This window comes from Ovis canadensis, chromosome 4 (assembly GCF_042477335.2).
Source record: "Ovis canadensis isolate MfBH-ARS-UI-01 breed Bighorn chromosome 4, ARS-UI_OviCan_v2, whole genome shotgun sequence".
Classification (NCBI taxonomy): Eukaryota; Metazoa; Chordata; class Mammalia; order Artiodactyla; family Bovidae; genus Ovis; species Ovis canadensis.
Genome location: NC_091248.1, coordinates 91,059,089 through 91,076,805, shown reverse-complemented (window position 1 = coordinate 91,076,805; position 17,717 = coordinate 91,059,089). Strand labels below are relative to the sequence as shown.

General features: G+C 48.8%; 1 protein-coding gene across 1 annotated transcript; it reads right to left on the bottom strand.

The window, feature by feature from the left end:
- Positions 1 to 3,752: 3,752 nt before the first annotated feature.
- On the bottom strand, positions 3,753 to 13,010 carry IGFBP3 (insulin like growth factor binding protein 3). Its single transcript, XM_069586830.1, has 5 exons — positions 11,627 to 13,010; positions 8,456 to 8,682; positions 7,860 to 7,979; positions 6,733 to 6,869; positions 3,753 to 5,162 (listed from the first exon to the last, which is right to left on the bottom strand). The coding sequence occupies exons 1-4, from the start codon at positions 12,408 to 12,410 to the stop codon at positions 6,744 to 6,746; spliced, it is 1,257 nt and encodes a 418-aa protein (XP_069442931.1). The 5' UTR covers positions 12,411 to 13,010; the 3' UTR covers positions 3,753 to 5,162; positions 6,733 to 6,743.
- Between the last annotated feature and the right edge of the window lie 4,707 nt (positions 13,011 to 17,717).

Here is a 17,717-nt window from a genome sequence, read left to right as displayed (position 1 = left end):
AAATACTAGCAAACTAAGTCCAGCAACATGTTAGAATAATCATTCACCATAATCAAGTGGGATTTACCTCAGGAAGGCATGGTTGTTTTAACATCCTAAAATCAACTAATGTAATAAACAGTACAAATAAAATAAAACCCCCCCACAGATCATCTCAATAGGCTCAGAAAAAGTATTTGATAATATCTAACACCCTTCCATGATAAAAACTCTCGACCAACTAGGAGTAGAAGGAAACTTCTTCAAGCGGACAAAAGGCATCTTGGAAAACACCACAGCTGACATCATGGTTAATGGTGAAAGTCTATATGCTTTTCCCCTAAAGTCAGAAATAAGACAAGTATGTCTGCACTCATGACTTTGCTCACATTGTGCTGGAGGTGCTAGTCAGGTAAGTTAGGCAAGAGAAAGAAATATAAGGCATCTAGATATAGGAAGAAGTAGAGCTGTGTCTGTTTGAAGATGACATGATCTTATACACAAAAAAGTCTAAAGAATCCACTAAAAGATTATTAGAACTAATAAATGATACAGAGTCAATATGTAAAAATTAATTGCTTGCAACAATCAAAAAATGAAATTAAGAAAATTTCACTCACAATAGTATCAACAAGAATAAAATACTTAGTAGTATATTTAACAAAAGAAATACAAAATTTGCATTCTGAAAACTACAAAATAGCTTTAAAAGAAATTAAAGATGAATCCTAAGCTGGAACCGAGATTGCCAGGGGAAATATCAATAACCTCAGATATGAAGATGATATTACACTAACGGCAGAAAGCGAAGAGGAACTAAAGAGCCTCTTGATGGAGGTGAAAGAGGAGAGTGAAAAAGCTGGCTTAAATTTCAACATTTCAAAAAACTAAGATCATGGCATCTGGTTCCATCACCCCATGGCAAATAGATGGGAAAAAATGGAAATAGGGACAGACTTTATTTTCCTGGGCTCCAGATCCCTGCGGATGATGACTGCAGCCATGACGTTAAAAGACACTTGCTCTTTGAAGAAAAACTCTGACAAACTGACAGTACTAAAAACCGGAGACATCACTTTGAAAACAAAGGCTTGTCTAGTCAAAGATATGGTTTTTCCAGTAGTCATGTATGGGTGTGAGAGTTGGACCATAAAGAAGGCTGAGCATTGAAGAATTGATGCCTTTGAACTGTGGTACTGGAGAAGACTGGAGGGTTCCTTGGACTGCAAGGAGATCAAACCAGTCAATACTAAAGGAAATCAATCCTGAATTGGAAGGACTGATGCTGAAGTGAAGCTTCAATACTTTGGCCACCTGATGCGAAGAGCTGACTCATTGGAAAAGACCCTGAAGCTGGGAAAGCATGAAGGCAGGAGGAGAAGGGGATGACAGAGGATGAGATGGTTGGATGTCATCATCAATTCAACGGACATGAGTTTGAGCAAGCTCCGGGAGATGGTGAAGGACAGGTAAGCCTGGCGTGCTGCAGTCCATGGGGTCGCAAAGAGTCAGAAATGACTGAGTGACTGAACAGAATACAAAAAGGCCAAAACCCAACTGCCATTTCTGAGGTTCTGCGAGCAAAAGTGGGGGACTGCGCATGATCCCTGCACACCAAGAGGGTGGCCGGACCACCTAAGCCACCCCTCCAGCCCGCCTATCGGCCCCTAACCTTACCCCATTCAAGGGGCAGGCGCACCCCCTCCTCTGACCCGTCTCAGGAAGGCAGCAAGGACCCCTGTTACTTGCTCTCACGCCCTGGTGCTGCAGCAGGAGCCCCAGCCTGAACTTCTCATCGGGCCTCTTACCAGTTTCTATTGGTCACGGAGTCCAAGGACCTAAGCTGGTAACAAAGGGAAGGGAAACCAGCAGCAATGATGCCTTGGGCCTTACTCCTCCCCCTGGGCTCCCCTGCACTCACTCCCCACCAGCGGCACGGCCCACTTGCTTTGTCTCATTTACTATGTTTCTCTACAAGAGCAGTGATCCTGTGTTTTGTTCTCTGCATACAGACGGTTCCAGGATAGAAAACGTGGACATGACTGGTGGAACGTGGGGCTGGGAGAGGAGGCCAGGCCATTCTCAGTGCTGGGGGTGTGGCTGGGCTGGGCTTGTGGGAGTGGGAGCCTGAGATGGCCACGGGGGCAGACACCTCACCCCCAACTTTGGGAACAGATGCCTTCCTGGGCAGTGGGCCGCCCCTCCCCCACACCCCAGCAGGATACTTCGGTGAATAAAAGGAATTCATTCCTGTTCACTATGGAAGTTGTTGAAACTGTAATGAAATAGAAACAAAATAAGGACATTATCTACATTCAAAGTATAACCAGGTTACCATCTGGGTGTATTTCCATTCAGTTGTGTGTGTGTATGTGTGTATACAGAATATAATTGCATTCTGCTTTTCCTTTACCTCACCGTGAGCATTTATGTCTTGTTAACATCAAAAACATTTTAGTAGTGGCATAATATTCCTTTCTACAGAGGTTATTTCAGTTTAAAATGTCTTAGTGGTCTCTGGGCACATTCCAATTAGGCCTTTCTGCTGAGTTTCTGTACAAGTATGGTTGGTTCAAGTTTGGACCACATAAGAAAATGACTCTGGACAGGTTGCCTCATCAGAGAAGCCCTGTTTCATGACACCCATGTCAGCATCAGTGATTGAGATTTTCCTAGTGTGTTCATTTTCTGTGGTAAGGTGTTGTCATAGCAACCGCTTGGCCTTGGCCTCGGTGAGTAGAGAGCCCCATCACTCATTTCCTTGTGCCTTTGGGGTTGGTGGCTGGGAACCTGCACTCAGGGCTGGTGAAAGCTGAAGCCTGAGGGTGGAAGGTCTACCTAGGTGACCGAGGAAGGGAAGGTATGGGCAGAACCAGGTGGGTGCAATTCATGTGCTTACTGGACGTGGCAGGAGAGCATTTGGAAGAAAAGGTGACCACAGGTGTGGAAGTGGGTGGAGAATGAGGATAAGAAAGGGCACATGACTTGGGGGCTTCCAGGAAGACAAGCCCAGAGGGCTTATACAGTCAGCATCCTAGGAAGCTCACGGCTCATGGTGGCTCCAAAGGGCCTGCCAGGTTCCTGCCCAGGTCCCCAGGACCACCTCCCACACCCCCGGTGCCCAGAGCACCCACAGAGCTCTCTGCTCATCACACACAGCTCTGTGATGCAGGGCCCACCTTAGATGTTCTACTAACAGGTCAGTTACGGTTCTAAACAGGAGATTCCTTGATGTGCATTTCATCCTTTGATGCCCAGAAGTCACAGGCTCAGAACTTTGCCTGAAGAGGCTCTGTGACAAGGGGCAACTGTTCCAAGGCTGCGGAGAGGGGATGGAGACCCTGGAACCCCACCCAGTGTCTCCTGGGGTTTCTATCCCTTTCTGGCCTCATCCACTCCCTTCTCCAGACCAGAGAGGGGTTGGCTGAGCGGATCACAGGAAAAGATGTGCGGCGAATGCTCCAGAGTGTTCCATGCCTTCTCCTGCTCAGCCATGAAGGCTGCCTGGAGTGGTGACAGACAGGACAACAGGGGATACAATCTAAAGGCCACAAAGGTCAGGTGGTCACTCAGGTCAATAAGCTGGCCTCTTAGAATCAGAGGCTCACTGCAGACATGACCCAGTGCCCCCATGGGTACCAGCAAAACCCTGGGGTGCCTCCTTGGGTTCTCTTGACAGAGACGCAAGCAGGGAAAGTTGGAAAGTTCCAACTACAGCCGGAACACCATTGCCCTCCTGTTTGTTAGTAACACAAAAACTGGAGGAAGGGGGATTTCTTTATGGTAAAAATTTTATTCACTATTTATAAATACATTGCAAGACAAACTTTTCAAAAATACTTTTTTTTCCTCAAAAACTTAATTAAAAAAATAAAGGAAAGCTAATAGGTAGGCGGAACATCTTTGAGATCCCTTTGTGTTCTCCAGGAGGGCTGTGTGCAGCGTGGATCCAACCAGAGGCTGCAGGGGGGTGGCCAGGGACCCCTCCCCGCTCTTCTGCAGACTTGGGAGGGCGCCCCCTGGGAAAGTGGCTGAGCCTCGTGCACAAGCCCCCTCCTTCGGTCGTGGCTGTGTTTATATTCTCTAGCAACGCTTACAACTCATCTAGGATTATCTAGTATAGGTGCTATCATATTTGGACGATGACGTATATACTGTGAACAGTCAGGAAGAGGGTACTCTGTGTGTACTTGTGACTTAGAAAGAAAAGGAGGAAGTCCAAGTGCACCAAGCAAGGGCGATTCTCTGTGCTCCCAGTGTCCCTGACCGGCTCCCCAACAAGCCACTCGTCTTCCAGGTTATATAGGAGGATTATTTTTTATACTGTGGGAAAGTATAAAAGGGGAGAGATGAAAAGAAACCATTTTTGCCTTCAAGGAGCTTATCCTCAAGAATAAACTTGCTCTTGAATGGCTGAGTAGGAAAACACTGTTTTCCGCAGTCATCTGGAGAGTCAGGCTATGACTTGTGATGCCTCTGGCTGTCGCCCTGCCCCCCTGCCCCATGGGGCTTCAGCAAAGCCCGTGTCTTCAGAAAGCTGCCTGACAAAGAAGGGTCAGAAATCCCCGCCTTTGTTGGTTTCCAGAGTTCCCTAGAAAATTCTTGTCATTTTTTTTTTTTCAAACAAGATTCCACTTGATTCTCTCCACTTGTTTCCAAGCAGTTCAGGCCCCTTGGAGATACAAAATATCTTCTTGGTCCAGGGACCATGGCCCGGGTAGCCCCAGGTGGGTGTGTCGGGATGCGTAGGCATTAAAGGACAGGGCATTCCTCTTCTTGATGAGGCCTTGTCTCGCGTCTTACAAGTGGAGACGAAGCGAGTCTACATGAGCAACACCCGTTGCTAAGGCATGAAGTGGAGGGTTGGCTGTGGTGAACAGGTGGGGAGGGTCCCAGGGCAGTGTGAGCTACGGCTGCACCACCGTGCTTGAGCTTACAAGTATTTTTATAGGAAGCAACGAGAAAAATCAAACAGCGTTTCACTGACTACTGGAAAGTGGAAAGATGCCAGGTTCACCATGTGGAAGAAAACTAGGCATTTCAAACATCTCTTTCTAAACTTTGGTTTTAAAAAAAAATCAATTCACCACAAAAAGAAATAGAAGTCGAGGCTGTAGCCAGCTGCTGATCATGTCCTTGGCAGTCTTTTGTGCAAAATAAGGCATATTTGAGCTCCACATTAACTAAAACAGAAAGAAAAAGGAATGTGTTGAAATAAATCTCCCCCAAATCAAAAGGGCTCAATGCCCACCCTGGGATAATCAGGCATGACACCCACACATTTGGCAGAGCAGGGGCTCACTCTGCACTTTTTAATGAAGCAGAGAACTCCATGAGATGCCCACGATGTCCACTAACATAGTTGCCCTAAAATTACAATTATTTTTTTTTTAACTTGCAAGGAAACAGAACTGATCACTAAAAATGACATTTTCTTCTGTTTACTTAAATTTATCTTGAGACCATGAAATATATTTATCTTTTTTTCTCCCAGTGGCTCTCAGTTATGAAAAGAAAACAAAATGAAATATGATTTTATTCTTTCACACGATGGTTTAAAATTTCATTTTCATATTAGATTTTTTTTAAAGAAAATCATTCATTTATTAATGAACTTGCTCAAAAATCAAGGAAATCACAAGTTAAAACCAGTCACTAGTTTGCAAAGGAAATACCTTTCATACAGCCTGAAAACAAAAGTTCAACAAAAAGTGAAACCAAAACCATGTTCATTGTTCCCATCCTTGCTAAAACCTGGGGCTGGTACCTGTTGCTTGAGGAGTTTTGTTCTATGATAGTGCAGTGTTAAGTATGACTCATGGGCTTTAAGCGATACTAACTAATCTTTGATAAGATCTTTCATTAAAAGCGGTATTTTATACTACAATCAGATACACTTTCATCTTATTGATCTGATTTTTCTGTGGCTCTTAAGAGTGTCACCAAACAAAGTATAATTAGGACAAGGCCAATTTTATGTTTGGTGGTGCTGGTGGTTTGGTCAGTAAATCATGTCCAACTCTTGCGATCCCATGGAGTATATAGCCCACCAGGCTCTTCTGTCCATGGGATTTCTCAGGCAAGAATACTGGAGTGGGTTGCCATTCCCATCTCCATTCATATTAGATTTAAGTAAACTCTATATTAAAATGATACTAGTCATTGACTCAGGATAGCTGTAATGTATTTTATCAGAAAAAAAAAATGCTACCATCTTTTAGAAACTCATTCTTTCAACAAGTGCTTCTGGATGAAAACAAATTACATGTGTAATTACATGAACCATGAGGCTCATGGGGGAAAAGCTTAACTTTGGAAATCTTACACTGCATGTGTAAGAATGTGTAAGTGTTGTAAGTTCTTTAAAATGAAGCAAAGTGTCTCCTTCCAGGTGTGCAGTGGCAAAGAATCCAGCTGCAGTGCAGGAAATGCAAGAGATGTGGGTTCAATCCCTGGGTTAGGAAGGTTCCTGGAGAAGGAAATGGCAACCGATTCTAGTACTCTTGCCTGGAAAATCCCATGGACAGAAGAGTCTAGTGGGAGCATGCATGCGAGGTGTCTCTTAGACAACCTGGCCACAGGCCCTCTTTCCTGCTCTTGTCTGGGCAGATTGAGAGCTCCGTCTTGTGTGTAGGACTGTCCTCCAGGCCAGTGCAGCTGCTGGGTCACCAGCCCCTGGGATCTACAGGCGTCCCCTCCCACCAGGGCCAGGTCCTGCGCCCCCGCGGATCCCTGCCAGTCCCCAGCACTTACGTGGCCACAGTCTACTTGCTCTCCGTGCTGAGGCAGTGCACGTCCCCTTTCCCCTTCACGCTGAAGGCCGGGAGGGGCTGCCCGTACTTATCCACACACCAGCAGAAACCCCGCTTCCTGCCCTTGGAAGGGCGGCACTGCAAGCAGAGCAGATTAAATGAGCCCTGGGGAAGCCCCACCTTGGGGGTCCTATCAATGGGGCAGGTGGTCAGCACCCAGGATGGCTTCCCAGCGCAGTCCCTGCTACCCTCAGAAAGCACAACTGATCAAGGCCTTGTGCGCACAGCATGTGTCTGGGGCCGTGATGGGTGGATGTGAGTGCCCCACAAAGCAAGGGGACCTGGTGGTTTTGTGTCCCTCAGGGTCTCACAGGAGTGGACACTAGACCCCGCTGGCCCTGCAAAGTCTCTGCTGAATGGGGGAGGCATGGCAATGCCCCTGTGTATGTGGCACCTTCTCAGGGTAAGTCTGCTGAATAAGTGATTAATAGAAATATACAAAAAGGCCAAAGAGACCTGTTCAGTGATCACTGAACAGGATGTGGCCCTCTGATCGAGGTCACTACCACCAACACTTTGAACATGGCTGTGCTGTTCTGTGATTAATTCTGTAGGTACTGCGATAGGAGTTGTCCCACTAAAAAGTCAGTTGAAATGCTGTTAGAACATGATCTGAAATCTACACAGGTGCACTCCCTATGCTGTCAAATGAACACATCTCCCATGTGTCTGATCCTGTACAGCTGGGCACCATCAGGAAGGCATGGGTGTACAAGGGTCTGACATGGGAATTCAGAAGAAGCTTCCTGCCATAGGACATTACATCAGGCTTCTTGGGAATTCTCTACAATTGCTGATGAAAAAGATCCCTCCATGGTGCAATGCTAACATGTCCTGGTCTCTCCATGGCTAGTAATGGAGTCCCAGGAGGCCTTACACTGCTTGTGGGTTGGGAAGGAGTCACGGACAGTGAGAAGACATTCATGTGAAGCCCCTCAGGTCTTGGCTGTGGTGGGTGGGGGACAGGGGCGGGAGCAGGGGCTGCAGCCGAGGACTCAGGTGGAAGCCTGTTCCCTCGTCCAGATCAGCGGAGGAGGGATAGGAGCAAGTTGCTTGGATGGTGCTCACCTGCTTTTTCTTGTAGAAGCCCTTCTTGTCACAGTTGGGAATGTGGATGGCCCTGGGGCTGAGTGTGTTCAGGAACTTGAGGTCGTTCAGTGTGTCCTCCATTTCCCGGCGGCAGGGCCCCTGGGGAGGAGGCACGGGTTACCTGGGAACTCTGTGTCTGATAAAACCCCATAACACCCAGGGAACTGACCATGTGCTCCTCGAGTATCTTTTGTCTGATTTAGTTGTCACCGTTCCCATGCAGATGCCAGCCACAGCCTCCTGTCTCTCTCATGATTCCCCAGGGCAAGCCATAGAACTGGGACAGGGGCACACAGGCCAGGACACTCAGAGGCCAAGTGAACAAAAAGAGGCCAGCTTTGTGAGAACACTGCTTTGCCCAGCAGAGGTCTGAAGAGCAGTACACTGATTCTCATGGGATCTCTGCCACAGGGCGGGGGTCAATATCCCTTCTGTAGGAGGGGCTCACAGCTGCTTGGTGCATCAGCAGGACCACCGGAGTAACTGCTGGGCTCGAGTCAATGGTGACCCTGTGATCTCTGGATACCCAGGCCAGGTGGCCCCACCCCCACATCAACAAGAGGAAAAGCTCTCACGTATTCTGTCTCATGCTTGGACTCGGAGGAGAAGTTCTGGGTGTCTGTGCTCTGAGACTCGTAGTCAACCTTGTAGCGCTGGCTGTCCTTGGCATGACCTTTTTTGATGACATCCATCTTGGTGTGGGCGAGGTGGGATTTGGAGTCGGGCACCCGGCGTGTGGTGGGGAGAGCCTGGTTCTCCGTGCTCCCCATGCTGTGGTCTTCTTCCGACTCACTGCCATTTCCTTGAAGGACACACGGAGGCACAGACTTGACGGTCATTGATATTTGATGACCGTCTTTTCAAAATCTTACTATTTCGATCAAGTCTGATCCACACGGAAACGTGATTCAACAATTACAAATAAGTTTAGAAAAAACACCGCAGTAAAGTATTATTCCATAATATTAGTGGTGAATGGTACTCCCTTGGCCTCAAGAAGTCATCTTTTAAAAATTAAATGTGATGTGCTTCTACAACATATGTGCTGCTCAAGAAAATGCTTTTCATGCTCTCAGCTTTCCCGTATCTCTCACCCTCCACCAGGACGGGGCAGAGCTGAGTCAGTGAAGGCTCAGGCCCATTCAGAAATCCGGCAGGGCTACTTCAGAGCGGGCCTCCTGGGTGTGGGACTTGTGGACAAGCGTATCTTCGCCCCACCTGGACTTGCTGCATCAGAAGCACTGGGGTGATGGCAGCACCTGGGAGTCAGCAAGCCCCAGGGATTCTGATTCCAGCCTGTCCTAAGCGGTACCAGGTAAAGGGCTCAGATGGAGAAACTGAATTCTCTGCAAAGCAGCTTTACCTCAGGCACCTGGACTCAGGAGGCCTGTCTGGTAGTGTTCTATATGGTGTTCACGGCTGCAACTCTTACTCACTGTCCAGGTAGGGTCTGGAACACTCAGGAAAGCTACACAGACCCTGTGCATCCTGGGGCACTGTCCGGGATGAGTCCTTTCTACCCCCTTTGCACAGGAGCAGAGGGGACAAGGACATGTCCATCTCTCAAGGTTTCCAATCCTCTGTGCCAAGAGCTTCACTTTGAAAAGGAAGCCTTCCTGCAGATCTCTGACCATAACCAAGCTAATGCAGACACACTTGCTATGGGCACTGGAATGTCCACAATATCACTGGAATGTCAAGGACTCGGACTAAATGTACAGCTGACGTGGAGCCAGGATGCTCTGCCCATTTCTTTTCCTGGATGAACCTGGGATGTTAAGGGAGAAGGGCCAGTAGAGAGCCCCTTCCTTTTGTCTGGTTCTATGTAGCCACGACACTGTCATAGGATGGTTTCACTCTGACAAGCAGTGCCCTGAGGCTATCCTCCCAGGTGGGGCTCAGTTCACTATCTGATCCTGTGTCTACTACACCTGAGGTGCCAAGTGTACTGCTGCAGCTGACCTGTTCTCTACCCTCCTGAGAACACACCCATCGAGATGGCAGCCTGCTCACCCTCCTGGAAGCCCGCCAAAGCTTCTGGCTCTGGGCTCTGAGGAGCAAATTCTTTGCTCTAGCTTGGAGAATGCTTCTGGAGGGTTGAGTAGGGTTGAAAGATACTCTGCTCTGTTGCAGAAGCTCTGCTCTCTTCAGGAGGCTCTTTGGACAGGTATGCTCACCGAGGTGTTTGGAGAAGTCCCCATTCCCTCTGGTTTTGATTTCCTCACCCAGGAAAAGAAACGGTTCCTTGAAGAGAAGTGGCAAATTTCCCAAAGGGTCTAGTGTCTGGGAAAGCACAAATTCATCCAGCTCAGATCCGATACAGTAAGTTTTAAATTTGGTTCCAATTTCCTTTCATCTTAGTTTTCTCTTTTCAGGGAGTACTGGGCCAAAGGGGAATGCTAAGAATATGTAAATGAATATATTTGCATTTCTTTTTCAAGAACTCTTGAGTAATTTCTTTTGGTTTCTTTCTAAGGCCTGCTGACAAGCACAAAGAGAAACCCCTTCCATTTAAGCCACAGATAATTGTCTTAAACTTTTGACAGTGACTTAAATTTACTTCTCCCCGCTCAAGTGAATTTGAGAAGTCACTTAGATCTTTTTGTAATTTTATAATAAACTACATCAACCTATACTGTGGAGATCCTACGACAGTAATCATAATGCCTATTAAAGTCTGGCCCCAAACGATAATATCTGTAACAACTTCTAAGATCACTTTTTGAATTTCCAAAAATACACAGTAACAGTGAAGTACTCACACAGCAAATGGCCCAACTGCCCTGTCAAACACGCCCAGGGATTCTAACAGTCTACTATAGCCGGAATATGTTTTAGGCAGTTGTGATTTTACCTTTTTCACTGGTTTTGGAAAGGAAGTAGCCTCACCTGGGAGAGGAAACCTGCACGGAGGGAAATTAGAAGGGGACTTCCATCCTTCCAGCCACGGATGTTGGGGCGGGCGGAGGCTAGCCTACTGTGCTTTGTCCAGCTGGAGGTTGGAGGTGGGGGCTTTTTCTCCTAGCCTTCAGCGATGTGGAAACTTCTTCACTCACAGGACTGAGGCTGGCTAAGCATGCTTCAAAGTTAGAGGAACACCTGCCACCTTCAGAGTCACTTTTTTCTGAACGTCAGGTTGTCCGACTGCAGAAGATATACCCGGTTCCCACCTCCCTGGTTTTGGGACACCCCTGGACGGGACACTGCTTTGCAAACTGTGGTCTGTGCATATCTTAGTACTTTTAAAGCCAGGTACCATTTCCTAGAACGTGCCTGCCCACATTCCCGGTCCAAATGCACCCGGTCCCGTCCCCTGCGCCTCTAGGTCCGCAAGAATCGTCTGCGCGGACACATTCGTTCTTAGTTCGTGGGAAACCCAAGTCCGAATTGTGCCGCACAGTACACGCCCACATTTCCGCGCGGCTCCTGCATGAATGGCCGGAGAATCTCCTCCGTCCAGGGCCTCTCCATTGACCACTAACCTCCAAATCTGCTCCCTCCCTCCCCAGGGAATCTATAATCCGTTTTCGCCGAAAGAGTTTTACAATTTACAAGAACGCGCAACTCAAAGAACGAAGAGAGAAGAAGGCCGGTCGGGGAGGGTATCTCCGGCAAGCGCCCTCGCGTCTTGAGGCTTCAGCTTTCCCATGTACAACCCTTGGGGCGTGAAGAGCTACGAAGGAGCACCACCTCTGACCCTGGCCCAGGGGTGCGCTTCGGCAGCGCATCTGGCGCGGGCAGCTCACCTGGCGCGGGTGGCGCGGGCAGCAGGTAGGGGCTCAGGCGGCCGACGGCGCTGGCGTTGGCGCATAGCCCGCGGCCGTCCAACAACGCGTGTAGCGGGCGCGGATCGCCAGGCGGCGGCTGGCAGCGGAGGCCGGAGCCACAGCGCTCGGTGTAGACGCCGCAAGGCTGACCCTCGCGCAGCGCGCAAGTGAGACAGCAACCGCAGCCCGGCTCGCGCACCAGCTCGGCGCACGGGGGCGAGGGGGGCGGCGGCGCGCACTGGGCAATGGCACGCGCGTCGCACGGCTCGCAGCGCACCACCGGGCCGGCGCCCACCGTGCCCGCCCCAGCTCGTGCCGCCGGCGGTCCGCGGAGCAACGCCAGCGCGGTCAGAGCCGCAGCCCAGAGCGCGGGGCGTGCCCGCAGCATGGCGCCCGCCGCGGGGGCCGGATGCTCGTCCGGCCGCGGGGCGCGGGGACTGGGCGGCAGCGAGCTGAGCGAGGCTGTAGAAGCGGGGCTGGCAAGGGCTGACCCTCTGCGTGGAATAGCTGCCGCGCTCGCATCTGGGCGGTCCGGGGAGCGCCGGCCGCTATATAGGAGCCGGGCGGCCGAGGACACGCCCCGGAACGGCGCGCCGGCTGCGGGGAGGGGAGCGGGGGCGGGCCGGCGCAGACCCGGCTCCGCCGACCCGCGCCAAGCCTTGTGTTGCAGGGTCAAGGGCGGGGGCGCATAGCCCGCGGCCGCAGCGGCAGGCACCTGTTTCGCTACCGCAAGCTCGGTGCCCCCCCCCGACAACCCCTCCATTCCCGGAAACCTGGCAGCCCCACCAGTCTGCAGTCCCAGGTGCCTCCGGCCACCCAGGAGTCTTGGTCACCCCGGGATCTCTGGCGCCCCAGGCCACGCCAGCGACTCTGACCTGGGCCACTCCCTTGCAGCCGCCCTTCCCTCTCTGTGTCCCAGGTTGAGGTCACTCCGCGTCGAAATGGTGTCAAGGAAACTGGTGAGCGCAGCTTCTCACCGTGTGTACTTTGCAAAGCTTTGAAAATTTTAATTCCTCGGGTCGGGGGGTGGAGGATGAATTTCTGAATGAGGATTCCCGATTCGCATCTAAGTCTCAGGGAGCCAAGGACTTGGGGCTTTACCACATACAGCCCGCTCCCCACAAATGCGCCTCTGCAGGTGCTCACGTGGTCTTCGCTCTTTCCAGATAAGACTTCTCAGTGCCTTGAGGGTTCGCACTTTCCGGGTGTCTGCAAGTCCCTGGTTACTAAAATGGACCGGCGGCAAATGGTTACTTAGAGGGTTTCTCAGAAATTTGACACGCTTGTCTTTGTTTTAGGTATTTTCCCTGATGAGGTTTTCAAATAGAGCTTATATTCACAACAAAAGAATATAAAAAAAAACAATAAACCGAGCATTGCTGAAGTGTAATTAATAACTGAACAGTCCTTAAAATTGGTGATATTCAGTCTTTTTTTTCAGGCTAGTTTTTTTTTTCAAGTTCCCAGCGGTGCGTTGAAATGGAGACTCTGGGAGTCTCGCTCGTCTGTGTAATCTGAACACCTCGCTTTACACTGGGCGGGCGGGGGTCGGGAGCGGCGGGGTGGTGAGCCGAAGGGCACAATTGCTCCCCGAAGTCTCCGCGAATCCGGTGGGCCAGCTCCGTGCGGGTCAATGGTGTCTGCCCTCCCCTTCCTTAGGTGACCAACAGAGGACGCCAGTGGTCCAGGATTAAATTGGGAATTATCAATACACTTTCAAGGTTCTTAAAAAGAGCCTGTGGATAAGCAGTGGCAACCCGCGATACCACCACGCAGCGGACTCTCCTGGACGCTGCGGAAAACAGATACTCCCCGGCTAGGAGGAGGTTAGGCGTCTAGGAGGAGCCTTTTGCAGTTTGCAGTAGAAACATCAAATAAGGACCTCCTTGCGTTCCCTCCTGTCCATAAAGGACAGGAGATAGAATGGGGCATATCCCTTTTCACTAACAGAATTCAGCTGGCCTGATTATGACTGGTGATCGCTGAGGTCAGCCTGGTTATCTTCACCTCATGACAGAAACCTCCCATCTCCTTCCTCCACTCTGGCCAGAGCTCTCCTCTTTGAATGTGTGTGTGTGTGTGTGTGTGTGTGTGTGTGTGTGTGTGTGTATCACCATAGCTAGCTTCCTTTTAGAAACTGGAAAGGCCAATTTACTCATACCTAATAAATAATAATAGTAATAATTGAGGGCCTTCCTTGGTGGCTCATATGTTAAAGAATCTGCCTGCAATGCAGGAGACCCAGATTTGATCCCTGGGTCAGGAAGATCCCTGGAGTAGGGCTCGCAACCCACTCCTGTATTCTTGGCTGGAGAATTCCATGGACACAGAAGCCTGGCTGGCTGAAGTCCATGGGATCGCACAGAGTTGGACACCTGAGTGACTAACACACAGACACAGACACAGACACAGACACACACACACAATTATTGAGTCTCTGCAAAGGAGAGGAGATCAAAGGCAAACAGAGAGGATTTTGCCTCCCCCAGCCCACAAAGCCACAGCCCCTCATTTCTGTTACCCACCCTAAGCCACCCAGAACTCAGACTAGACTGCCCTGTTTATCGTGAACTGTGCCATAACCATTACTCTCTGTTCGCTTTCTCTTGTACTACTTCTGCATCCATATGTCATCTGCTTTGATAGCCAAGAACAGGAACAGAATCTCCAATTCCATTGGAAAGTTAAAGGAAACAAAACTTGCTACTCAATAACTAACCATGGATACCTTGACTGATACTAAGATTCTTGGAGTGGCAAGTCCCCCTCTGTTTAGTACTGTGTTATACATGGGATGAGCTGATCTTTGGTCAGTATGATACTTTTTACCAGCATTATCATCTGAGTAGTGGACAAGGGAAGCCCAGGGAGAATGCCTAAGTTACCCCGGCCTTGCAGTTTGAGAAAAGGTGAGTGTTCTGCGAGGGAGTCCCTAGGGGGCGCCTAAGCGCCAGGATGTCCTCCAACAAACCAGAGACCAAGAAAACTAAAGGTTACATTGTAACTTTCAATAACATTCCACAACCACGTTTTATAGACTGTCTACGGCCTTTTTTCTGAAATCTTGCAACAGGAAGTAAGTAAATCTGTGGCAGTGATGTGGGAAGAATTGTATTTCAATTTTAGTCATTTTTATTTGACACAACTGCAGGGAACCACACCTCTCCCCATGGCCCTCCTTCCCCCCTAATGTAATTGTTGCAGGGTAAACTTAGGGTCTTGAATGGGATAAAACTTAATTTTATGGCATACTAGTTAATTTTGTCCAACTTTAATTAATCTGGAGTTTATGGTTATAACATAAACTATAGCAGTTAGTCGGAAAGATGGCTTTTCCCCTGGGGAAGGTACTTGGCATACAATTGCTGAATTGTAGCAGACAACCATTGGCACGAAGGACAGGAGACAGGATGGGGCACTTCCTTTTCACTAACAGAGTTCAGCTGGCCTGGTTATGACTGGTGATTGCTGGGGTCAGCCTGGTTATCGTCACCTCATGTCAGAAGCTGCTCATTTCTTGGAGCCCACTGCTCGGCTCACAGACACCTTGTCTCCACATGACATCTGCCTCCCTAGCTTCTCTTCTGCCCTGGCTGGGCATGCCACCCTACCGTCTCTCTCCCTGCCTCTAGCAGCAGGCTCTCTCTTCCATATCCCAGAGGTGTAGCTGTCAGGTTTACCTGCCAGAGTAGGCTTTGAACAGAAATGTTCTAACTCCTAGAGGGGAGTGATGTTATAGACTTAGATTCAGGGATGTGTGCCATTCTGCCTAAAGCTTTGCCATTTCCCACTAGGACATGTGGGGGTAGGGAAAAGGGAACCTGATTTCTCCTCTATCAGATGGTCTGCTGGTAAGCCTCCTGAATTTGTGGATGCATTACTGGGCTTCCCAGTGCCTCCGAGGTACAGAATCTACCTGCACTGCAGGAGATGAAGGAGATGTGAGTTTGATCCCTGGGTCGGGTAGATTCCACTGAAGGAGGGCATGGCAACCCACTCCAGTCTTCTTGCCTTTAGAATCCCATGGACGGAGGAGCCTGGAGGGTTCAGTCCATAGGGTGGCAAAGAGTCGGACATGACTGAAGCAACTGATCATGCATGCACGCGGGACACTACTGCTGGGAAGAACACTAGAAATTACCATAACCTACAAATGACACCATTAAGAGTTTATCTGTCCTCGAACTGAGCACCTCCATGTGCTGGCCACCGGGTCTCACAGGCTGTCTGTAAAGACTGAGGGGGACCAGACAGTGGTGGGCAGTATGACCTGGGAAATACAGCAGAGTTTACTAAGTCTACCTGTGACCCCCAGGACGAGGGGTAGAGACTTTCCTATGGAAGGAGCTTCAGAGAAGTGGTGGCATTGGAATTAAGTTTAAAGAGGGGTATGAGCATGCAAGGACCTCATCTCCGTGTACCTGGAGGGATGAGAGAGGCCTTGGAATGGACAGCACTGGTGTTGGCATGTGTCTGGCAGAAGAGGTGGACCTCTGAGGTTTGGAAGAGAAGAGAGGAAAGTTCAGTAAACTGAATTGAGACGGTGGCACTGGTGGCATTAGAGTGGGCACTTCAAAGTGCCATCCTGCTTGGCTGACAATTTGGAGATGAATGGAAGGCCTCCAGAGTAAAGGGCTTGGGCATGTTCTGAGCAGAAGACAAGCCTTCTGGGACCGACCTCCCAACCCCGCTCCCCAGGGGTTAGGGGTGGAAAGGCAGGTTTCTGTCCAGCACAATGATTCTGTGCCACAGCCTTTTCTCTCCCAAGGGCATCGTTCTCCCCATGGGCCCAGTATACATGTCCACACAGTCATTTACAGGGCAAGGCCTGTTTCTCTGTTCTGGTTATACACAGTAGGGCAATTCCTATGTCTGTTTCAAATCCAGCTTTTGTTCAAGGCTGTAACTTCGGGAACAAAAAGGGAGATTGGGACCTTGATCACAGGAAATCTGAATGTTTGCCCATCTGCTGACTCGTTCCTCCCCTTGCTGGCTTCTGACCTGGAACAGGTTCTGAAAGGGTGCTGCTGTGGATCTCATGGCATCTATGGAAGGGTTAACTCTTGGAAACAGTGAAGCCCACTCTGTGGGAAGTTGGGAGTTTATTCCTGTATTCTCATAGCCACCTGAACAAGCCTTCTATTAGAAGTTTTATTCTCAGATGAATGCCAGTGCAGAGCACCTGCTCCCCTCAGATGCCTGATTGCTTAGTTCAAATGTTGGCATGTTTCCAGTTTCTGCTCTCTTTGGGGATAGTATGCAGTCTTCAGATTGTCCATGGGCATAACAGGGTCTTCCCCTGGCAAATATGGAGCAAGGAAGATTTGGTGGGCATTTTTCATTCAGTTGGCACCGACATACATCCTGTCACCTCCCAGCTAGGGATCTCCTTTCTGTCACTTTGGATTAGTTGGCATTTTCTGGAATTTTCAGTGAATGGAATTATACATTATAGACTCTTTTTAGTCTGGCTTCTTTTACTCAGCATAGTTATTAATATTTTGAGATTTATCCCTGTTGAGTCAGGGATGAATAAGTAGTTCATTTTTGTTGTTGTTGAGTTGAATCTCATTGTATAGCTACAATCCTGATTTTTAAAATCTATTCACCTGTTGGTGTATATTTGAATTGTTTTCATTCTTTGGCTATTAAACATGAAACTGCTATGAAGATTCATGGACAAATATTTGTATGGATGCAAGTTTTCAGTTCTCCTAGGTAAATACTGGTAATGAAGTACCTGGATTATATTGTATATAATCATATATATGTAATATATATAATGTCGTATAAGTCTACTCATATATATTCATATTCATATATAGAATATACATATATATATTTTTGATGTTTATGAAGTGGACAAACTGTCAAACTGTTTTCCAGAATGACTATATCATGTTCATTCCCACCGGTAGTGTGTGGGAGTTCCAGTTGCCAACAGTTGGGATGGGCAGTCTTTCTCATTTTAGCCATTCTATTAGTTAAATAATGGCATCTCGTTTAAGTTTGAATTTGCATTGCCTTAATGACTAAGGATGTTGAGCATTTGCTTTGTGCTAATCTGTTG

Coding starts and splice junctions, on each gene's coding strand:
- IGFBP3 (XM_069586830.1), bottom strand. CDS start 12,410: ATGGAGGGGTTGTCGGGGGGGGGCACCGAGCTTGCGGTAGCGAAACAG. Junction 7,980..8,455: donor CCAAGCATGAGACAGAATAC/GTGAGAGCTTTT, acceptor CCTCCTCCCCAG/GGGCCCTGCCGCCGGGAAAT. Junction 6,870..7,859: donor GCTTCTACAAGAAAAAGCAG/GTGAGCACCATC, acceptor CTCTGCTTGCAG/TGCCGCCCTTCCAAGGGCAG.